This window comes from Ictidomys tridecemlineatus, chromosome 2, assembly GCF_052094955.1.
Source record: "Ictidomys tridecemlineatus isolate mIctTri1 chromosome 2, mIctTri1.hap1, whole genome shotgun sequence".
In the NCBI taxonomy this organism is placed as follows: Eukaryota; Metazoa; Chordata; class Mammalia; order Rodentia; family Sciuridae; genus Ictidomys; species Ictidomys tridecemlineatus.
Window position 1 is genome coordinate 11,389,186 of NC_135478.1, and position 25,340 is coordinate 11,414,525.

General features: G+C 39.7%; 1 protein-coding gene and 1 pseudogene across 1 annotated transcript; both read left to right on the plus strand.

Moving 5' to 3' along the window:
• Positions 1 to 7,972: 7,972 nt before the first annotated feature.
• On the plus strand, positions 7,973 to 8,892 carry LOC101975153 (olfactory receptor 7A10-like; annotated as a pseudogene).
• Positions 8,893 to 19,157: 10,265 nt separating this feature from the next.
• Positions 19,158 to 20,087, plus strand: LOC101973947 (olfactory receptor 7A10). The gene has a single exon (XM_005336324.2). The coding sequence runs from the start codon at positions 19,158 to 19,160 to the stop codon at positions 20,085 to 20,087; it is 930 nt and encodes a 309-aa protein (XP_005336381.2).
• The last annotated feature ends 5,253 nt before the right edge of the window (positions 20,088 to 25,340 follow it).

Consider the following 25,340-nt stretch of genomic DNA (forward strand, 5'->3'; position numbering starts at 1 on the left):
ATTTCATTTTTTTTGATACTGTATAAGTGCCCCTGATTGCAAGGCTCAGAGCCTCCGAGTCAGAGTCTGGGATTCTGTATCAGATGCTGGAAGCAGAACTTTCTTCTTCTCCTTTTTTTCCCTGCATTTCCATTTCTTTGATTTTGACTTCTGCATACAATTCCACTGAATCATTATTTTTTGCATATTCTGGTCTCTATGAACTTCATTCCTGATCATTTCTCATTTTTGAACTTTCTCAAAATTTTCCCATCTTTGGATGAGAAAATCTTGTGAATTCTCATTTGTTCCATGAGATATAATTTTAGAAATAAGTTAATCTCAAATGACATATGTCATAATATTTAATTATTTATTTTGCTAGAATAGTCATAATTTATATTCAAATGTGAAAATATTTATCAACTAAGGCTGTTTTCATAATTTTATTGTAGAGGCAAATCTGAGAAAAAAAATATTTTAGTACTATGGATTGAAACCAAGGGTGCTTAACCACTGAGCCATATCGATGGACATTTTTGGTTTTTGTTTGAGATAGTAACTTGCTAAGTTACTTAGGGCCTCACTAAATTTTGAGGCTGACTTTCATCTTTGATCCTCCTGACTCAGCCTCCTGAGACACTGGAATTAGAAGCATGCACCACCATGTTCAACAGAAAATAGATCTTCAATGGTGTGTTCATGATTTATTTCCTGTATGACTTCCGGAATTTCCAATCTTCATAAAGTAGCCTTTAACATACCATGGTGTTAGCTGGTCATTAAGTTTTATTCTCAACTTTTTGGATCCTGTTTCTTTTTCATCATGGTGTCCACAGTGCCTAACATAGTCATGGGCAAAAGAGGTCCCCAGAGGTACCTACTTCACCATTTTTCCCAGTCACATATTCCTATGTGCTAGACAACATTTTTGAAATGCTAGCAATATATTAATGGTGAATAGATTAGTGGTTTGAAGGTCCAGCCTCTGGGAAGGCAGGGGAGTAGACGGGGTTGTAACAGGGCAAAACTCAGGGCATGTGATGATGGGAGCTATTCTGTATTTTATTTTGAATATCATAAGTTATTGTAAATGTTAGGTTCAGCATGGCATTTCCACACCTGCCCACAGTGTGCATTGATCAAATCCAGCCTCCCTTATCCACCCTTATGAACCCCTTCCCAATGTCTAGTAATCTCTCTCCTATGTTCAGGGTGACATTTTACTTTTTTTTTTCTAACCTTCTCTTTAGACACCATGAGGTACTTGTCTTTGTTGTCTGCCTTCTTCACTTAGCACAATATGCTCCAGTTCCATCCACGTTGCCCCAAATAACAGGATTTCATCCTTACATATGGCTGAATATGTTTAGGTTGTATATATGCCACGTTTCTTTCCTCCTCTCACCAGGTGACGGGCACTTTGACATCATAGCGTAGCTATTGTGAATGATGCTACAGTAAACATGGCCATGGACTATTCTATTTGCTGTGACTTCATTTCCTTGTTATCAGTGTAAATACCTGGATGTGATATTTTGCTCAGTGTTACCGTGGTGGAAGCTCATGAAAGGGGCCTTGGATCTCTCTGTGATTTTTACTACTGCCCATTAATCTACAATTCTCTCCAATTAAAAGTTCAATTAATATTATAAATAAAAAGTGATGGACATCTGAGTAAGCTGTTGAGTTCAGACTGTGGACAAAGGGGATCAGAATGTGGGTGACTTTCTCCAGTCTCCCGCAATGTGGATAGACCTGGAGGATACTGTGCTACGTGAAGAAGGCAGATAATGAAAGACAAGTACATCCTGGTGTCTCAAGAGGAGGTTTAAGAAAAAAAAGTAAAATGTCACCCTGAACATAGGATACAGATTACTAGACATTGGGAAGGGGTTAGAGAGGGTGGTTAAGGGAGGCTAGATTTGAACAGTGAACACTGTGGGCAGGTGTGGAAATATCATGCTGAAACTAACTTTTTTTGTTCAGGATACATTGTGTGGATGTGCTAAAAATATCACTTTAAATTATGTTCATCAAAATAAACTGTTCACATTTTGATGTGTTTTCCTTTCCTCTTGAACTCGTGACTGCGGTTCACTTTGTCCCATGTGACTGTAAGCTGTTATTGGTGTCATGGTGCATCCTGGGCTGAAAATTACCTTGTGCAGTTTCTTCAATCAAGACCAGGTAAATGAAAGAGAACACCAACTTGTTGATAATGGGCTGTGGCTTTCTGTTAATTCATACATAAGATGTACAGAAGACTGTGGTGAAGTTTGCTTTCTGATTGGGGTCAAAATGTTGGATATTGAAATAAATAGATTTGGGACAATAAAGAAATTCTGGTATCTGACCTTTCTTTGTTCTCTCTGCTGTGTAGAGACTGGGGGAGACAGTACAGATGGACGAGTGTTTTACACTGCAGCTTTTACTACTTAAGAACCTCTCCTGTTGCCTCCCTTCTGCACACACATGGGAATCCCAGATTATTCTGTTCTTGCCAGAGTCCTGAGTTCCTCCGTTCCGGCAACCTCATAAATAACATAGCAGGGTATTTAGTTTCTATCATTCTAGGTCTTTATCTCTTCAAACTCATACTCTCATCCAAAATCAAGAACCATCATCTGGTCCCTCATTATAGAAATGTATGTTCTTTACCAGCATGAAATTTCTGGTATTGTCAGCAAAGTGTTATGAATGCAGGAGATGCAATCTTGTGGTTTCACATTTCAAAAAAACACAGCTCACTCCTCTGTTAAAGGGGGACAGAGAAAACTTCTGGAGATGCCAGAGATTGTGTCCCCAATGTGAGTCAGTGTTTGGAGGACAAAAGATACATGACCAGGGCAGGTTTCTTAGTTTTAGACATGGGAAGAAAAGTGGAACACAAAGGGTGGATGTGGTTTTGGGTGGCGGGACATTGGGAAGGTGAGGCTCATGGTTTGGTGGTAACAAGGGGCAGATCAATAGCACTCCACTCTGATCTCAGGGGAATCTATGCAAACTCTTCCTTTCCTGATTATAGACCAGAGTCCTGCAGGGAAATCAGGTGCTTAGAGGTTGGAGTGAAAATAAGGACATGTGCCTAATGAGCAGATAGAGAAAGCTGTAGGCTGTGATTGCTCCTGCCCTCCCTGAGTGCACACCCTGGGGCACACTTGATTCTTCAGGATCTTGAAATCTGATTCAATTGAGGATCAAAGCTGGACCCATTTCTGTTCTCTTATCTGGGATCAAGCCTCACTCTGCCCCTTCAACATTCAGGGAACAACTGAAGCCTGTGCATGAAGACCCTCCCATCAGAGATGCCGCCCAGGTGAGCCTGAGGACCCAGCAGACACTGCAGGAGCTTTCACCTGAGGTTCCCTGAGAGCCCAACTAGCCTGGCCTGCAGCCCAGAGATGGTCCTGTCCTTTGCTAGCCTTATTAATTAATTTATTAAATAAATTAAGATACTAAAAAGGTGAAGTGACCAAGAAATCAGCAACATGGAGTCACTGTTGACCATTAACTTATGGTAACAGAATCTCAATTAGAAATGGGATGGGAGGCACGAAGTGATTCAAATAAAGTAAAATGTAAGTCTGCATACCTTTGCAATGAAGGGGAATGGGTAAGTCCAGTATTAAGTATGGAGAGATATGCACTGGAGGGAGCTAATTTTTTAAAAAAATATTATAATGGAACATATTTAAGCTCGTTTTCATATTGATGAGAAAGATCTAGAGTTAGGAATTTCTATAAATAAATTCCTGCAGGAGAAACTCATGATATAGATATTTCATTGAATCCTCTTCCTCTCTGGGTATCCACATGGAAAATGAACTCACTTAATAAGTGAAGATGCGTATGCTAAAGAGTTTTACATTGCAAGTATTTCACAACCTGTCAAGATGAAGTCAGCGGGATGGCTGTTGACCTCTCTATTTCAAATTGTTAGGACCCTTTGCTTAAAGTCGGAGTTTATTCCCTCTCATTCTATTTTTTTAATTCTTTAGAGTTTTTTTCCCACTAATTTTGCATGTTGCCCCTAGTATCATTTACATATCCACAGCACGTAAGTGGAGATGTATCTGTGGGGAGTCTGAAAGTCTACAGATTCTAATAATTTCCAATAGACCAGTGTTTGTTATTGAGCTCCTGGCAGGGTTTTTCATTCTGAAAGATGTGACTCAACAATTGGACATTTCTTGACTTGTGAATCCTTGCTTTAAACGAAAATGCTTGTGAAAGTTCTTCTGCACTCCTTGCACTAATAAGTCAACTTTCCAACATATTTCCAACTTATTTTCATGTCTGTCTTAGGTCTCTGTGCCTCTTGATTTTCCACAATACAATGTAGGCATTGCTCCTCATCATTTTACTGGAGATCATATCCACCTAGCACAAGTATATTGGAGTTTGTTGATCTTTAGATAAGAAAGATTCAATCATAAGTTTTTACTCTACTTCCTTATCTTCTATTTCCAAGACTCTAGCAATTTATTTTTACATTTTCTTGCTGATACCTTTTTGATCATTATGCAATATTCTCATGTATCAAAACATCAGAATATGTCCCTTAAACATATATAATTATTATGTCTAACAAAATAACATTTACAAAAATTTTAAAACCCCCAAACCCAAGAAGAATCATGGAATGAAGCCACAACACAAAACATGCAAAGTATTGGTAAGAACTTAAGGAGATTGAAAGGCTAATTACCCTGATGTGATCGTCACACACATACATATATGGAATGATCACATATATACTCAGTGAACAGGCACAATGATTCTGTATGAATTTTAAAATAGTGAGAAAAGACCTGCCTTATCTGCGACATAACTAGGGACAAGCCAATAGGTCAGGTGAAAGGGGCAGAACTAGGGAAGGGAGATCTGCTAGTTCATATTAAAAATTCCTCACTTTGCTGTAGGTACATTGGATATCTCCTCTTGTGATTTGCTGATTTTTGACCTTTGGTCATTTTTTTTTGAAGTGTATGGTCTTTCAGGTGCCTTGACGCAAGGAAGAGGAACAGTGGGAGGGAGGAGAGGAGGGAAAAGGAAGGTACTGGGGACTAACGTGGAGCAAAACAGATTCCCTGTATGTGAGATTGTGTCAAAATGACCCCAACAGGACTGGGGCTGGGGCTGAGGGACAGAGCACTTGCCTAGAAGGAGTGGGCACGGGGTTCAATTCTCAGAAAAAATAAGTAAATAAAATACAGGTATTGTAACAATCTACAACTAAAAATATTTAATGACCCCAACAACTATGCATCACTGTAATGCAGTAATGAAAACATTTAAAATGTAGATTGAGAAAATGATGTCACTACTTTGGTGTTTTGGGCAAATGTATTTTGCTGCTTATTGTTTTTGCTGGGCACTCAGAAAGGGTCACTGGGTTTGGAATGCTGCCAGGACCAAGGCAGCCTTTTCCTCCTGGAGAAGAAAAACCTGGGTTTGCAAGGTCCTGTTCCCTGAGTCCACGCCAGCTCGCTCTCTGCCCTCACCGCTTCATGTTCTGTCCACCCCTTTGCCTTCTCTCTCCTTTTCTCTCACTCTTCATCCTTCTCTATTTCTCTTTTTCCCTCTGTAGACTGCACAGATTTTCATGCTCCTTTTCAGACACAGGGAAGAAGAGGAGCAGCATTCTTGTTTTTATTTCTTTCATACATGACAATAGTGAAATGCATTAAATTCATAATTATCCATTCACAGTACAATTTTTCATAACTCTGTATACAGAGTATGTTCACACCTAATTATGCCACTATGCATGAGCTCTCTTGTTCTTCTTTTTGCATTACAATTCTTAATACACTTTTATACCACAATTTATCATATCTCTGTTTTTATATAAGGTGGGTTCACTCATGTGTTCATGGAAAGAGTGTGGAGTGGAATCTCCAAGTACCCTGTCCATATTCTTCAGAGAAAAGACAAACTCAGCTTGTTTTGTTGAAGCTCACAACCTTGTCAGGGTGACGGGTGCAGAGAGGCCATGGCAGAAATCAGGCTATGAGAGTGTGTGAGTGTGTGTGTGTGCCTCTTGGAGGGCTCAGAAAGGGCAACCTGATCTTATATATTCCAGGGTGACTCTTAGCAGCTAGAGGCCAGAACTTAACCCTCAGGTGGTAGCAAGGAGGGAATCCTTTTGCAACCCACAGAATGTGTTTGCAGCAAATCTAAGGGCAAGAGGTTCAGGGTGTGGATGAAGGACTCCCTGTACCTTGTAGCCTCAGAAAGCAATGCGACCAGATCATTCTTTAATATTCTCTGACACCATCTCTCATCACTCTCTATCTTTTTCCTCCTCCTTGCCAACAGCTTTCTTTCATGCCTGTTTTTTTGAAACAAGAATGTTCCTTGGGACCTGTGCACTGACTGTCCTCCCAGTGAGAACCACTCCACTGAGGATGACTTGTGGCTCCTTCCCTGCCTTCCTTGTGGTCTCTTCTTGGATGACCCTCTTCCTGCTGGCTTTCCCTGCATTGCTATAAAAGTACAACTACCTCTCACTCTTCCTTTTTCCTTCTAGTACCCATCACCATAGGACATATCAGGTGATTGTAACCATTTTTTTTCTTATGTTCTTTCCCTCTCTTTGGATAATCGGGACTTCTTTGTTTTAACTCATACAGATTACTCATCCAATGTGTGAAACATAGCTGGTACTCAGTAATTAGTTATTGCTTTATTTTTAATTGACATATAATTATACAAGTTCACAAAAATAACTATTTTTTCACAAAATCTACCTTATAATTACAAACATGTATAAATTTTATAATAATTGAAGAAGTATGATTGGCTTAATTTTCTGAAACATTTATCATTTCTCTATGAGAAACATTCAAAGTCCTCCCCTCTATCTATTTTAAAACCGGTAACATGTTATTTTTAACTATAATTAACCTACTGTGCAATACATCACCAGAAGCTATTCCTCTTCTCTTGTAATTTTTTTTCCCCTTGAGGAGCTTCTCCTCATCCCTTTGGGCCCAGAATGCACCTCAGCTTCTGGTGACCCTCATGCTATGCTGACATTCTTTGAGATCAGATTTCTCAGAATCCACACAGGAATGATATCATGCAGCTGTAGTGTTCCTGTACCTGGCTGATTTCACTTCATAAGTGTTCCCCGGGTTCATCTATGTTGACCCCAATGATAAGATTCATTATTTTATTAATAGTCGAATATTCTTCCTCTGTGTATCTGAACCAATAATATTCCACTGTGTATCTGTATGGCCAATAACCTTAAGAAATATGCTCAAAATTGCTAACTCTCTGGGAAATGCTAATCAAAGCCTAATTAAAGTTGGAAGGGCTCTTATCAAAAAGACCAAGAATATCAAGGGCCAGTGAGTATGTGGAGAAAAAAAGTAATACTGACCTAGAGTTGGCAGAGATGCAAGTTATTGAAGCCATTATGGAAAACATTATGGAGAATCCACAAAATTTAAAATACAGTTATCACATGATGCAGCAATCCTATAACTGGGTATGTGACCAAAAAATAATATGTGCATTTTGAAGAGATCTGCCCTTCCACGCTGACTGATGCACAATTCACTGTAGGCAAGACACAGAAACAACCAAAGTGTTCATGAGGGGTGCTCAAATTACTCTTCTCAAAGGCCTGAATAACTTTCTCATTAGAATTCTGAAATGCATGACTTCCTAGTGAAACATTCAGAATGAAACAGGAATACTTCTTCAGAGATGGCACAGGATAACTTAGGGGACCAGATCCCACACATGTTCTATAGAAGTTGTTTATTTCCCTTTCTCTTGGCATTTCCCTTACTTTTTTGAGGTATATGGATGGTACCCATGGCCTTGCATATGTTAGGCAACCACTGCAACATGAGCTACACACCCATCACGAAAATTATTATTTACAGCAAAATATGTATTGTTTCATTTCAATGATGTAAGTAATATCTGTCTATGGGAAAATTAGTTATGCTCTTTTTCTTATTTCTGTAGTCACATGCATATGGAAACAGGGAATAATACTCAAAATTTAGAATTCCTACTTCTGGAACTTGCAGAGGATCCAGAACTCCTGCCCCTACTCTTTGGCCTTTTCCTGTCTATGTATCTGGTCACTCTTCTAGGGAACCTGCTCATCATACTGGCCACCATCTCAGACTCCCACCTGCACACGCCCATGTACTTCTTCCTCTCCAACCTATCCTTTGTGGAAGCCTGCTTAATCTCCACCACCATCCCAAAGATGCTGGTGAACATCCAGACACAAAGCAAGGCCATTACCTACAGAAGTTGCACCACCCAGATTTATTTTTTTGTACTCTTTTCTGGGTTGGATAACTTCCTTTTGACTGTGATAGCCTATGACTGGTTTGTGGCCATCTGTCACCCCTTGCACTACATGGTCATCATGAACCAAAGGCTCTGGTGTCCTGGATTGTGAGTGTCCTACATGCATTGTTACAAAGCTTAATGATGTTGCAACTATCCTTCTTCACAGACTTGGAAATCCCACACTTTTTCTGTGAACTTAACCAGGTGGTTCAGCGTGCCTGCTCTGACACCTTTCTCAATGAGGTGATGATATATTTTGGTGCTCTCTTGCTGGGAGGTGGCCCTCTCACTGGCATCCTTTACACTTACTGCAAGATCGTGTCCTCCATCTCAGCAATCTCATCAGCTCAGGGCAAGTACAAAGCCTTCTCCACATGTGCATCTCACCTCTCTGTGGTCTCCTTATTTTATGGCACCACCCTAGGTGTGTACCTCAGTTCTGCTGTGACCCAAAATTCACGCTCAATTGCAATAGCTTCAGTGATGTACACTGTGGTCACCCCCATGCTGAACCCCTTCATCTACAGTCTGAGGAACAAGGACATCCAGAGTGTTCTGAGAAGACTCTGTAACACAGGAAGATAAAAGTGTTAATTGTGCTGAGACTGAATAAGTGCCCATGACTGCAGGGCTCAGAGCCTCAGAACCAAGATCTGGGATTCTTCACTGGAATGTGGAAGCAGTACTGGGTTCTTCTACTAACACAGAGTTTCCGATTTTTGATTTCGACATACAATCCCACAACACCATTCACATTATTGCACACCGTGATCACTATGAAATTCAACCCTTTCCCTTGTCATTTCCACTCTTGCCCCAAATTATTTCCATTTTTGATGAGAAATACTTGAAAATTCTGATTTATCCCAAAAGGTATATATTTAGAAATAATCTCCAATGACTTATGTAATGCTAAATAATTGTTCATTTTGCTTAAAATATGCATAATTACTATTCACATTTGAAAAATGAATATAACAACTAAAGGTAATTTTAATAATTTTATTCTGGAAGTAAATCTGAGAAAATAAAATTTGAAACTGTGGATTGAACGCAAGGCTGTTTAACCATTGAGCCATAGGAACAGCCCTTTCTTTTTTCTTTTTTTTTTGTTTGAGACAGTGTCTTGCTATGTTGCTTAGGGCCTTACTACATTGCTGAGTAATGCTTTGATACGTGATCCTCCGGCCTTAGAATTCTGAGTCACTGAGATTGCAAGTGTGTACCATGCATGGATGAGAACTGATATTCAGTTTCCTATTTTTGTTTTTTTCCTATATTAATTCCAAAACTTCCATTTCTGATAAGGTAGGCTTTAATTTACCAAGGTATTACCTGGTCATTAGGTTTTATTCTCACTTTTGGATTGTGTTTCTATTTCAGTGTGGTGTCCGCAGTGCCTAATATAGTCATGGGCAAAACAGGTCATGTCCCCAGAGTTATCTACTCCACCATTTTCCCAGGTGCATATTTTTTTGTGCTAGACAACACTTTTGAAATGCTAGCAATATATAAATGTTGAGCAGTTTGATGGTTCTAGGGGGCCAGGCACTGGGCAGGGAGAAAAAGGTGGATGGGATTGTAACACGGAAAAATATGGGATCCTTGACTGCTGGAAAATGTTCTTTATGTTATTTTTATGAGCATAAATAACTGTAAATATTAAGGAGATTCAGTGTGCTATTTGCACACATGCCCACAGTGAACACTCATCAAATATAGCCATCCATTATCCACCCTCTCCAACCTGATGTATAGTAATCTCTATTCTATATTCACGTTAGCATTTATTTTATTTTATTTTTATCTTCCTCATTTGAGAGAGACCATGAAGTACTTTTGGTATCTGCCTTATTCACTTAGCACAATGTGCTCTGGTTCCATCCACATTGGCCCAAATGACAGGATTTCAACTGTACATAAGGATAAATGGTGATCCATGTTGTATATATGCCACATTTTTTCCCTTCACTTCTCTGGTGATGGGCACTTAGATAGACTCCATATCTGAGCCTGTGTGAATGATGTAGTAAGACATGAGCAGTGAGCTTCTCCTTTCTCTGTGTGTCCTTTCCTTGTTATCAGCACTGATAAGCTGCCTGTGATATTTTGCTCAGTGTTACCATGGTGGAAACTGACTAAAGTGTCTTTGGATTTCTCTCTCTTTTTTTTTTACTACCACATGTTAATCCACAACTTTCTCCCAAACCAAGTTTCATTAAGAATTATATATAAAAAGTGAAAGCAGAGCCATTTGTAAATAGTTTAAATGTTGATGTGTTCTCCTTTCCTCCTGAACTCATGATTGCTGTTCACTTTCTCCCATGGAATTGCAAGATGTCATTGCTGTCCTAGTGCATCCTAGGCTTCAAATTACCCTCATGTGTTTTCTTCTAATGAGAGCTGGTAAATGAAAGAGAACACCATCTTGACGACAATGTCAACCCACACACAAAATGTACAAAGACTGTGGTGAAGTCTGCTTTTCATTTGGTGTAAAAATATTGGATATTGAAATAAACAGATTTGGGACAAAAAGAAATGTTGGCATATAACATTTCATTGATCTTGATCTCTGCTACATAGAGATTAGAGATGACAGTACTGATAAATATTTCGTTTAGAATATGGTTTTTACTTAAGTAAACCTCTTCTACTGCCCCCGCCTTCTTCACAAACATAGGAACCACACACTGTTCTGGACTTGCCAGAATCTCGAGTTATCCTATTCTAGCAACCTCATCATTAACATAGCAGTGTCCTTAGCTTCTATCGTTCTGGAATTTTGACAGTCAGCTACCAGTCCAAAGTGTTTTCTGCATGTGGGTCTAAACTATTGGTAATGTCTTTGCATCATGCCCTGGTTTTGCAAGTAAGAATTCTGTTACTATGACACAATACCTGAGATAATTGATTTATAAGGAGAGAACATTTATTTTGGCTCACAGTTTTCATTATTCCAATCTGTTTTGGATTGGCCCCATGGCATGGCCCTATTGCAATGAGCACATGATGAGGGATGGCAAGAATGTGGCAGAAGAAAGACGCTGACCTCATCGCCTGGAGTTGGAAGAGATAGAGGAAAAGATGGGGGTCCTACAATCCCTTTCAAGGGCAATTCCCAAATGAACTAAGATTTCCCTCTAGATCTTCCTCTTAGTATTTCTACCATCTTCCAATGGCACCAAGTTGGGGACCAAGCTTTAACACAGGGCCTTTGGGTGACACTTAAGATTGAAACTCTAGCACTGGCCTTGAGGTCTTCCTCAGTTCTGCGGGCACTTTGTTGTCTAGGATGACCTTGATGTGGCCTTGGTGTCACCCACATGTTGAGCCCCTTTGTCGACAGTCTGTGGAGCAGGGAGTTGGAGGGGTCAGGTGGATTGTGTCCCAGTGAAGGCCATGGCAGGACTCCCCTGAGCAGCAGTGGGCACAACATCAAGGGCCAAGAGCCTGGCCTCCTCCATCCAGCCCTTTGACCACTTCAGCTTTCACAGGTTTTAAATCCATTCTTCCCTGGGGTCTCCCTACAGGACCTCCCTGTCCTCAGGACAGTTCCTGAGGTTTCACATTGGATCAGCCTTTTAACATTCACCAGGAAATCTCAGTTGTGTGAACATAACAGGGCACTTTCCCAGTTATCTATAATAATGGATTGTCTTTAATTTTAACAAACCAAAATTATACCTTTAACACGAAAACTCACAAGTGATGTTCCTGGTGCCTTTTAATTCTGGAAACTCCCTTGCAGAGAGGTGTTCTGTGGTGATGCAAATGAGACAAAATCTGAGGATTTTCTGCCTTTTTGTTGGATCCTCTTTCCTTCCCATCATCTTCAGCTTACGGAACATTTCCACTCACACACATTATGAATTCCTAGAAATTCTGAACCCTATCTCATCTCTGCCTGCAACCGTGATGTCTCGTCCAGTTCCTGATAAAGAGTTTGTCCTGTGTGAATTTTAGTTGAATAGAATGAAAATTAGCAGATGGTTGAAGAGAAAGAAGAGAGTGTCTTAGCCACTAAACTACAGATGTGCAGATTAGCTTGGATGCAGAAAAAAAATGCAGACTCATGGAGGTAGATCTTAATAACAACAAAATAGAGGGGATAAAATTAGCTTCTAAAGATGTACCTTCACTTCCCAATGTTCCTGGGGCACTATTCAGAGTAGTCAAATGTGGTATATTTATAACTGAGTGCACTTCAGCCATCAAGAAGAATGAAAACCTCTTATTTACAAGAGAATAATGGTAACAGGCCCTTGTGTCCCATGAAAGAAGCCAGACAGAAGCAAACACTGCATGTGCTCCTATGTGGAGGTGAAGGGAGCCTCAATCTACATACAGAATAGTGGCCCTGGAGGCTGGGAAGGAGGCAGGAGGAGGAGGAGGAGAAGGAGGAGGGAGCCTGGATAACAGGTACAGGAGCACAGGTGAATAGGAAGACCCAGTCCTGGTGTTCCACAGTGAGTGCCGGTGGGCGGGGGCTGCAGTGTCCAGATCTTGTCGTGTGTTTTATGAAGATCTGAAGTGAGGAGCGCAGACCTGGAATTATAAGGTAATGATACGGGGAGGGAAAGTTCCCTTAAGCTTTTTTGTTCAGCACACATTGTGTGCCTGTGCTAAAATCATCACATTCACCTATGGATATGTACAATCACTTGTCCATAAATATTAGATTAAGATTTTAAAACTCCACTGAGCATTTGCCACTTTGTTGGACCATCTGATACACATGGTCTCTGGAGGTTCCTGGTCACTCCTTCACTAGGTAGCAGGACCTTATGGTCACCAGGCAATGAGCTTGAGGTCACCTAGGGCAGGCCATGGTCCCAGACGTCATGTTAGGATGGCTCTAGAGAAGTTTTACTAAAGTATAAATTAAGCTCAGAGGAAATAAGAGCTTCAGATACAGACTCCTGCTTCTGGGATTCTCCCCAACCAAGAATCGCTCTGTCTCTGGGTGTTGCAGATTTAGGACTACAGCAAACACCAAGGTAAAGTATTCAAAGTCCCCTTGATAATTTTAATACGATTTTCTCTGTGTACTCATGAAATTGAGCACATTTTCATGTTCCTAAGCCATTTGTATCTATTCTTTTAGGTCACTGACTCAGGCACATTGACCATTTTTCTTGCATTTCAAAAATTGTAATGGTTTTGAAATGATTTGTGTATGTCTATTTTGACATTTGGGAATTCATTTAAATTTAAATTTGTTTTAGAGTAAATTCTATTGTTAATATTTGAGGTTTGTTATAGGTTAAATGTAGGTAGTAAATCATTAAAATAATTAGACAAATATCCACAGCATAAAAAATTTTCCCCTAATTTTTAAAAAATTTCTTAACAATTATTTAAATGTATTTCTAAAAAACTTGTCCCAATTCATTATACAAGACATTAAACTGCATGTTGACACATTATACATAAATGGAGTATAACTTCACATTCATCGGATTTAAATGATGTAGAGTAATAATATAGGTCATATAATCAGTTATGCACATAAGTTAATAATGTCTGATTTATTCTTTTATCTTATAATTTTGACATGCATAATTTTAAAATAATTTATTCAATAATTATTTTCTTTATTGTACAAATAGAGGATGGCATATTAATTCAATTCATGTATACAGTGTGTAGTGATCATGACAGGACAGTAAACATTTTATTTTCTTAAACAATTTCAGAAATGTGTAATTTACATGCAAGAATTGCATGTAGGAATGGGTAAAGTGTAATACTTTAATACTTGTGTGCATTAAATAATGATAAAATTAAGAAAATATTGCTTCCATCTCCTCCTAACCACCACTGCTCTGGAGACTTTGACCTCCTCTTTCCTAGTTATTCATAAAAAAGATAGAAAACGTTACTATGACCAGTTCCCCTCATGTGGTCAACTGAAGAAGTGTTCATTAATGGTTAACTGTTTTTAAATATAATTGTTATAAAATTGGAATTCTTGATCCTATGGGAGAACCTGAGGTCACTGTGTGCCGGTAAATAAGCCAGGCACAGAGAGACAAGTACGGCAGGACCTCACTCACATGTAGAAGGCACAGAAGTTGCTCTCACAGGAGCACAGAGCAGAATTCTAGTTCCCAGAGGCTGGAAAGGGTAAGGGAGCAGGAGGATAGAAGAAGGTTTGCCCCAGGATACTATGTTGCAGTCAAGTATGTGGAATTGGTTCTGCTGATCTGTCGCAATGTACGGTCATGATAAGTTCTTGCATATTTCAAAAATGATGGAATCCAATATTCTTTGCAATTAGTGCTTTATGATTATACATAAATTTGGGATTCATTTTGCCATAATAATAAAGCATGGAATACAATTGGCTCCAACTTAACCCCAGTACCTCTCCTTTCCCTTCCTTCTCCTTCCCCTATTTCACTTTCCTTTTTTCTACCAGTCTGGAGTGTGCTCACCACAAAGAAATGATAAATCTTGAGGAGGTAAATATGCTCACCTTGATCTGGTCATTACCCAGTGTATAAAAGTATAGAAACATCACATAATGCCCTAAAATATGTGGTATCAAAATGACATCATTAATTTAATATCAAGAAAGTTAACACCCCCCCCAATGTCCTTTATTCTGAAATTAAACTGGGGAAACAAGCATGATGATAGAACAATGTTGTGAGGAATAAATGAAGTTTGTGGAAATACTTTGTGTGTCCACAGAAAGTGGTCATGCTACCAGGTGTGAATACGATATGTGTGCCTGTGGATCTATAATTTTCTTAAGAGTTGAGTGTTCCACCCACACAAATCTGCAAGTACATACAAATTCACATTTCATTTTGAAATATGAGAGAAGAGATATGAAAAGAGCCAACTGTGAATGAGCATGAAATGAGAAGGGAGCTCAAGTCTTGGAGCCTGAAGAGATTCTTATCTCTTCAAAATCATACTCACATCCTAAAGTAAGAGCCATCATTTGATCCCTATTTAAAAATATGTGAGTTTATCAGGTGCATGACATTGCAGGTATTGTTGGCAAAGCGTGAGGTGTTGTCTTATGGATTCACATTTTATACAAAACAGAGCTCACTCCTCTGTTAAAGAGGGATAGAAAAAATTTCTGGAAACACCAGAGACTGTGTACCCATTATGAGTCAGGGTTTTGAGGACATAAGATAACTAACCGGGGCAGGTTTCTTAGTTTCACATGTGGAAGAAAAGTATAACTAACAGGAGGGGTATGGTGGTAGGAGGTCTGCACTTTGGTAAGATGGGGCCTGTAGATTGGTGGTAATATGCACCTGACTTTACTCTGCTCTCAGGGGAATCTATGCAAACTCTTCCTTTCCTGATTATAGTCCAGATTCCTGCAGGGAATTCAGGTGCTTAGTGGTTGCAGAATAAAGAAGGATATGTGCTTAGTGAGAAGACAGAGAAAGCTGTAGGCTGTGATTGCTCCTGCTCTGAGTGCATGCCCCTGGGACTTATTTCATTCTTCAAAGTCTTCAAATCTGACTTAAGAACCAAAGCTGGACCCATTTCTGTTCTCTTTTCAGGGGTCAGAGCCTCGCTCTGCACCTTCAACATCCAGGGAAAAACTGGTGCATGTTCATGACGACGTTCCCACCAGAGATGCCACCAAGGAGAGTCTGAGAACACAGCAAACACTGCAGGAGAGGACTGAAGAGAATAGAAGCCAGAGCTTTTACCTGAGGTTCCCTGAGAGCCCAACTAGCCTTTCCTGCAGCCCAGTCATGGTGGTGTCCTTTGCGAGCTTAATTAATTTATTAATGGATTTATAAGATACTAAAAGTGTCCAGAAATCAGCAACACTGGGTCATTGTTGACCATGAACTTATGGTTACAGAATCTCATTTAGAAGCTGGATGAGTGGTGTGAAGGTTCAAATCAAAGTAAATGTAAGCCTGAGAACCTTTGCAAGGAAGGGGAAAAGATCAATCCAGAATGAACAGCAGAGGGATGTACACTGGGGGAAGATCCTTTTAAAAAAATTACAATGGAGCATATTTCAGCACATTTTTAATATTTGTGAGAAAGATCCAGTTTTAGGATTTTTTTTTATAAAAAAAAACCTCTGCATCAGAATTTCTTAATGTAGATATATCACAGAATCTTCTTCCTCTCTTGGTATTATCCACATGAAAAATAAATTTACTTAATTGGTGAAAAATAGGTACGCTAAAGAGTTTTATATTATAATTATTTCATAGCCTTCAAGTAAGTGCATTGGAGTGATTTAGACTTCTCTATTTCAGATTTTTAAAACTCTTTGCTTTCAGTTGGAGGGTGTTCCTTCCCATTTTTTTCTTTCTCTTTTATTTTGGCATTTTATTCTTTCAAACAGAATGTTTTTCACTGATTTTGATGTTGTACTTGTTCCTTTTCCATGAGCACAGCACCGATGTGGAGACGTATCTGTGGAGAGTGTCTGAAAGTCTACAGACTTTAATATCTTCCAACAGATGAGTGTTTGTTATTGGGCTCCTACCAGGGCTTTTCATTCTGAAGGATCTGCCTCAACAATGTGATATTTCTTCTCTTGTGAATCCCCACTTTATTGAAAATGCCAGTGAAAGTTCTTCTTCACTAATAAGTCAACTTTTCTACATATTTCCAAATTATTTTCATGTGTCTCTTATGTCTCTGTGCCTCTTGATTTTCCTCACTTTGACACAGGTGTATTTACAGAAGCCTCGTCACCTTTGGCCAGCTGTTGGAAGGTGTTCCTCTTCATCATTTCACTAAAGATCATGTCCATCATCCACAAGTAAATTTGAATTTATTTTTCTTTATATAAATCATAACATTATGTCTGACTTCCCGATCTTTTATTTCTAATTGTCTAGCAATTTATTTTACATTTTATTCCTAGTACCCTGATCTGATCACTATAAACTATATTCATGTATCAAAACATCACAATATACCCAATGAACCTATACAGTTATTAGGTGTATAATAAAATAACACTTAAAGAAAATTTAAAAAAAAACATGATCAACCAGGAATTGATGTCACATACAAAAAAATATGGAATCAACGAACTGGTCATTGATAAAGGAAAGGAGATTGAAAGCTCCTTATCCTGATTTGATCATGGCACAGCACTCACATACATTGGATTATCACCTATAGACACAGTGAACAGGCACAATGATGCTATGAGAAGTTTAAAACAGGGAGAAAGTGCCCTGCTGTATCTGCTGAGAATCTAGGGAAAAGTCAATCATCAGGTGAAAAAAACAGCCACAGGGAAGACAGATCAGCGGTTTCCTATTAAAAGTTCCCCATTTTGATGTAGGTACTTTGGATATCTCCTGTTGTCAATTGTTGATTTTTGACCTTTGGTCATTTTTTCTAATGTGTATGAACTGTCAGACGCCTTGACATGAGGAAGAGGAAGAGGAAGAGTGGGAGGGAGGAGGGGAAGGAGGGAAAGTACTGGGGACTGAAGGGGAGCAAAACAGATTCCCTGCATGTGAGATTGTGTCAGAATGACCCCAACAGGGCTGGGGCTGGGGCTCAGGGACAGAGCGCTTGCCTAGCAGGTGTGAGGCACTGTGTTGGATCCTCAGCATCACAAAAAAAAATAAGTAAATAGAATACAGGTATTGTGTCTACCTACAAATAAAAAAAATACTTTCAAAAAATAGCCACAAACTTATGTATCACTGTAATGTAATAATAAAACATTTAAAAACTGGGTCAAAAAAGAGTCACAATTTTGGTCTTTTAGAAAACATACTTTTATTGTTATGTTTTGTGCTGAGAACCCAGCGAGGGTCACAGGGTTTGGAATGCTGCCAGGACCAAGGCAGCCTTTTCCTCCTGGAGAAGAGACACCTGGGCTTGCAAGGTCCTGCTCCCCTGGGTCCACGTCAGGTCGCTCTCTCTCTGCCCTCACCTCTTCACGTTCCATCCACCCCTTTGCCTTCTCTCTCCTTCTCTCTCTCTCCCCATCTTCTCTATTTCTCTTCCTCCCTCTGTTGACTGCACAGATTTTCATGCTCCTTTTTAAACACAGGGAATAGGAGCAGCATTCTTAAGTGGGTCTGCTCATTTGTTCATGGAAAGTGTGTTGAGTGGGCTCTGCAGGTGCCCTGTCCACATTCTGTAGGGAACTGATCATCTCAGCTGTGTTTTCCACACTCAGAGCCTTGGCAGGGTGATTGGTGCTGAGAGCCATGGCAGAAAAAAGACAAGTTATTCCAGTTAAAAAGTCTATTATAAAATGTTCAAAGATAATAAGGGCCAGTGACTCCTTATCCAGAGTTCTTTGGAATGTAAATTAATGAACCCATCTTGTATGGAGGTTCTATAAAAATTAAAATGCTGTTATCACATGATGCAGCAATCACAATATTGGGAATATAGTCAGAGGAAATGAAATGGGTGTAGTAGGAGATATCTGTCCTTCCATGTTTACTGATGCACTATTCACTGTATCCAAGTTACAGGAAACACCAGAGTGCACATGAGGGGTGCTCTATTAATTTTCTGTTTAGAATTCTGAAATACATGACTTCCGAGTGAAACCCTGGGAGTGAAAGAGGAATTCATCAACAGAGATGGCACAGCATCCTTTATGGGGACATGACAGACACATGTGCATTCTATAGAAGTTAATTACTTTCCATTCCATTGGTTTTTTTTTTCCTTTTTGTGGGGAAAATGATGGAATCCTGGGCCTTGATCATGTTAGATAAGCACTCCTCCACTGAGCTACATACCCATATGTAAAATTTAGTTTCTTTTCAGTAAAATATGAATTGTCTCACCTCAATGATTTAATACCTTTCTAAGGGAAAATTAGTTATACTCTTTTTCACATCTCTGGTAGTCACATGCATATGGAACCAGGGAATGATACTCTACATTTAGAATTTCTTCTTCTGGGACTGGAAGAGGACCCAGAACTGCAACCCCTAATCTTCGGATTCTTCCTCTCCATGTACCTGGTCACTGTGCTGGGGAACCTGCTCATCATCCTGGCCACCATCTCAGACTCCCACCTGCACACACCCATGTACTTCTTCCTCTGTAACCTGTCCTTTGTGGACATCTGCTTCATCTCCACCACCATCCCCAAGATGCTGGTGAACCTCCAGACACAGAGTAAGGCAATTTCCTATGCAGGCTGCATCACCCAGATTCACTTTTTTGTTATCTTTGCTGAGTTAGACATTTTTCTATTGACTATAATGGCCTATGACCGGTATGTGGCCATCTGCCAACCCCTGCACTACATGGTCATCATGAATCGTCAGCTCTGTGTAATGCTAGTTCTGGTGTCCTGGGTTGGGAGTTTTTTACATGCAATTTTGCAAAGCTTAATGGTGTTGCAGCTGTCCTTCTGCACAGACTTGGAAATCCCACATTTTTTCTGTGAACTTAATCAGGTAATTCAGCTTGCGTGCTCTGACACCTTCCTTAATGACCTGGTGATATATATTACGGCTGTCTTCCTGGGAGGTGGCCCTCTCACAGGCATCCTTTACTCTTACTGCAAGATAGTGTCCTCCATCCGTGCAATATCTTCAGCTCACGGCAAGTACAAAGCCTTCTCTACCTGTGCATCTCACCTCTCTGTGGTCTCCTTATTTTATGGCACAAGCCTAGGTGTGTACCTCAGTTCTGCTGTGACCCAAAACTCACACTCCATTGCAACTGCTTCTGTGATGTACACTGTGGTCACCCCCATGCTGAACCCCTTCATCTACAGTCTGAGGAACAAGGACATCAAGAGCGCTCTGAGAAGACTCTATGAGAGAGAAAGATAAAAGCATCAATTCTACTGAAACTGGAGCAGTACTCATGATTGCAGGGCTCAGAGCTTTTGGTCTGAAATCTGGGATTCTTTATCAGAACTTGCTCCTTCTAATTTATTCCTGAGTTATCATTTCTTTGATTTCATCTACTGCATACAATTCCACTGAATTGCTCACTTTATTTCACTTTCTGATCTCTATGAATTCAAATCCCCTCCATTTGTCATTTTCCAACTTTCTCAAAATTATTCCCATCTTTGGATATGAAATATTTGAGAATTCTCACTTATCCCATAAAATACATCTTTTTTAGAAATAATTGAATCTCAATTGACATACATCATAGTAAGTAATAGTTTATTTTGCCAAAATAGTCATAATTCATATTCTTATGTGAAAAAACTATTTGACAACTAAGGCTATCTTTATAATTTCCTTGTGGAAGAAAGTTTGAGAAAAAAATTTCTTTTGGTAGCATTGATTGAACCCACTGGTGCTTAACCACGGAGCTACATCCACAGACATTTCTGGTTTTTGTTTGAGACAGTGTCTTGCTAAATTGCTTAGGGCCTCACTAAATTGTTGAGGCAGGCCTTGAACTTGTGACACACCTGCCTCAGCCTAATGGGTCGCTGGGATTACAAGCAAGCACCATCCTGTTTTCCTGAGAATAGTTTTTCAATTGTGTATTCATGATATTTTTCCTATATTACTACCATGATGTTAGCTGTTCATTAGGTTTTATTTGCATCTTTTGGATCCTATTTCTGTTCCAACATGGTGTTCACAGGGACCACATTAGGCATGGACAAAACAGGTATCCACTCCATTTTTTCCAGGCACATATTTTTACACATTAGACAACATTTTTTAAAAGATAGCAATAGGTAAATGGTAAATATATTAATAGTTCTAAGGTCTATGCACTGGGCAGAGGTGGGGGTTGAATGGGGCTGTAACAGGACAAAAGTTGGGATCCTTGACTGATGGGAACCATCCTCTGCCTTGCTGAGCATATATTAATTATAAACATTAGTGAGGTTCAGCCTGATATTTCCACACATGCCAATGTCAATTCTACTGAATCTGGATACACACACACACACACACACACACACACACACACACATACTCATTCTTTAACTATAATGCAATGAGTATAGTCCTCAAATCCAGCCTCCATTTATCGACTCCTCTCCAACACCTTCCCTATATCTACTAATCTCTATTCTACATTCTAGTTGGCATTTTATTAACGTCCTCATACAAGAGAGACCATGAAGAGCTTCTTCTTCTGTATCTGCATTATTCATTTTGCATAACGTCCTCCAGCTCCATCCAAATTGCCCCAAATGATATGGTTTCATGCTTATATATGGTTGAATGATGTTCCATGTTGTGTATATAACACATTTTGTATCTCCAATCATCTGTTGATGGGCACATAAGTTGACTCCATATCTTACTATTTTGAATGATGCAATATACATGGGCATGGATGATTCTCTTTGTTGTGATTTCATTTCCTTGTTATCAGTGTAAACACCCTGGCTGTGATATTTTGCTCAGTGTTACCATGGTGGAAGCTTACGAAAGGGTCCTTGGATCTCAAATGGTCATTCATAATTTTCTCCAATTAAAATGTTAATTTATAATTTTCTCCAATTAAAATTTCAATTAAAAATTAATAAAGTGAATGATATCTGTTAACAGTTCAGATTTTGATGTGTTTCTCTTTCCTCTTGAAGTCATGATTGCTTTTCACTTTCTCCCATGTAATTGCAAGCTATCATGGCTGTCATGGTGCATCCCATGCTGAAATTGCCCTCGTGTGCTTTGTTCTAATGAGACCTGGTAAATGAAAGAGAACCCTGAAATGTGCTGTGGCTTTCTGTCAATCCAGACATAAAACATACAGAAGACTGTGGTGAAATTTGCTTTCTGATTGGGGTAAAAGTGTTGGATATTAAAATAAACAGATTAGGGACAATAAGAAATGTTGGCATCTGACGTTTCATTGCTCTCACTCTCTGCTCTGTAGAGACTAGGGGAGACGGTACAGATGGACGTGTGATTTACACTGTGGCTTTTACTACTTAAGAACCTCTCCTACTGCCTCCCTTCTGCACACACATGGGAACCCCACACTGTTCTGAGATCTTGCCAGAGCCCTGAGTTCCTCCATTCAGGCAACCTCATCAATAATGTAGCAGTATATTTAGTTTCTATCATTCTAGTTTTTTTCTCTCTTACTGAAATCCTATTCTCTTCTTCTCAGATTTTTTCCCCTCCATCCTGAGAATTTTGTTACCTGGGTGCTAGTCCAAAGCCTTTTTCACCTGTGGGTCTAATGTCTTCTTTGATGCCCTGGCTGTGCTAGTCAGCACTCTGTTATTATAATACAGCACTTTAAATAATTGATTTATAAGGAGAGAAGGTTTATTTTGGCTCACAGTTTTCAAGGTTCCAATCTGTGATGGATTGGCCCCATGGCTTGGCCCTTGATGAGGGGTGGCAGACACGTTGCAGAGTAAAGCTGCTCACCTCATGGCCAGGATATGAAAAAAGAAAGAGGAAGAGACCTGGGTACCAATTCCCCATTCATGGTAAATCTCCCAGTGAACTAAGACCTCCCACTAGACCTTCCTCTTAGCATTTCTACCACCTTTTAATAGCACCAAGCTGGTGCCCGAGGTTCAATACAGGGTCTTTGGAGGACACCTCAAATTAAAAACACAGCTCTTGAGGTCAATCAGCACTGAAGGAGCTCTCTTGTCTAGGATGACCTTGATGTAACTTTGGAGAAGCTCACCCACATGCTGAACACCTTTATCCACAGTCTGAAAAACAGGAATGAGAAGGGGCCAGAGGGATCATCCTCCCTAATAAAGGCCATTGTAGGACTCTCCTGAGCAGCAGCATGCATGACATCGAGGTCCTGAGAGCCTGGCCTTTGTCATCTAGCCCTCTGACTACTTCTGCTTCTACCTGTTTAAAGAAACTCATCCCTTAGATCTTCCTTTGGGATCTTTTCTGATCTTGGCACTGTTCATAAAGTTCTATGTTGATCACCCATTTTACTTGTCTTCCAGAAAATCTAAGTTGTATGAATATAACATGGCATTTCCCTAGCTATCTACAATAATGGTTTCTTTTTTTATTTTTTAAGAAACCAAATCTTTAATACACATTCTCAGAAGTGACGCTCTACGTGTGCTTTTGCTCTGAAAACTATTTTGCGGAAATGTGTTCTGAGGTGAGGCAAATAAGACCAACTCAAAGATTTCCCACTTTTTTGTGTGATTCTCTTTGCTTCCTGTCATCCTCATCTTACTGAATGTGTCTACTCATGCACAGTATGAATTCCTCAAAATTCTGAACCCTATCTCATCTGTGCCTGAAAACCGTGATGTCCAGCACAGTTCCTGGTAAGGAGTTTGTCCTCTGTGAATTTTAGTTAAATAGAACAAAAATTAGGACATGGTTGAAGAGAAAGAAGAGAGAGTCTTAGCTAAAAAAAAACTACACATGGGCAGGTGAACTAAGAGGCTTTTAGGCAGAAAAATAATCCAGACTCATGGAGGTAGATCTTGATAATAAAGCAAGAGAGGGAGTGAACTCAACACCCAAAGATGTAGCTGCACTCCCCACCTTTCAAGAAGAATGAAATCCTGTCATTTAAAACACAATGAAGGGGACAGGTCCTTGGGTTACATGGAAGATGCCAGCCAGAAGCAAATGCTGCATGTGAGCATTTCTATGTGGAGGCCAATGTATTCTCAATCTATATTCAGAAGCTGGCATCTTCTTCACAGGAGGAGTCCAACACATGTATGAGCTTTCGAGTGAAAATGAAAGAGAACTTACTTTTGTGTTCCCAGGCCTTTGAGAAGAGATTATTCTTTAAAAAATGCAAGTTGTCCCATGAGATAAATGGGAATTTCCAATATTTCCAATCCACGATTGAAAATAACTTTGAGAAAGCATGAAAGGGACAAAGGTGAACACAGTTAGGAAGTCAAAGGGCAGAAAGCTTCACAAAGTGAGTTATGAAACTGTTGTAGAGGAGTTGAAACCAAAGAAAAGGAAACTCAAGAAAATAAACAGAAGGAACACGTTCTACTTCCACCATCTGAACAAACTGGCCATTTCTTGCTCTGAGGCTCCAAACTCTGCAGTTAACAACAATTTTTTAGTCTCAGAACAGTGGATACTTATATAGTTTATCTGAGAATATTTTCAGGGTGCTCTTGATGTCCTTATTCCTCAGACTGTAAATGAAGGGGTTCAGCATGGGGGTGACCACAGTATATGTCACCAAGGCTCTTGCACTTGAGTGTGAGTTTGGGGTCACAGCAGAACTAAGGTGCACAATTTGAATAGTACAATAAAATAAGGGGACCACAGAGAGGTGAGATACACAGGTGGATGCTTTATACCTCCCCTGAGCTGATGAGATTTCACAGATGGAGGAAACAAGTCGTCCCTTATACTTTAGTTTTAAGCAGCTTCCCTGAGACCTAGTTATAGTTGAAGGACTGCACATATGTCATGTGCACAATCTGATGAGTTCAGTCATGTACAGAGCCTGGTGCCCGCATGCAATCAATGCCCTAGACACATCCATCCCTTCCAGAGTTTTGTTTTGTTTTTTGCTTTGTTTTTGTCTGTGGTAAGGGCAATTAACACCAGTTCTGTCCTCCTGGAATGTTTTCAATATCATTTGCTAGTTCCAGGCACTATGTTGTAATCAGGTGTCTAGAAATTAAATGTCTTATAAAATTAACTTTGTACCCAATGAAGAAGCAAATGTTCCCTCCTACAGTCCCTCAAAACCCTTCTGCTCTGTGCTCAATGACCTTGGCCACTTTAGAATTCTCATGTCGGTGGAATCATGTGGAATTTTATTTCAAAAGCATCCCCTAGACCCAAGTGGATTCCTTTGTTTCAGTCATATGTAATTAAAAGTGATGATCTGGACAGACAAGGACCCTATGAAGAAAGAAAAATTGCAGACTGATGTTCTTCATGAACATAAATAAAAATACCCTCAGCAAAATATTCGCAAGATGAATTCAAAAGGATCATTCCCAACTGAGAATACATGAACTCAAGAACCACAGCTCGGAAGACCACTCTCTATAACCTCCATGGCATCCCGCCCTGTTTAGCACCACAGCTGACGTGGCCCCAGCAATCTTCCAGCTGATTGGCTCACAGCGGCCCCAGCAAACTTGTAGATAGGCTTATTCAAACATCTACCAG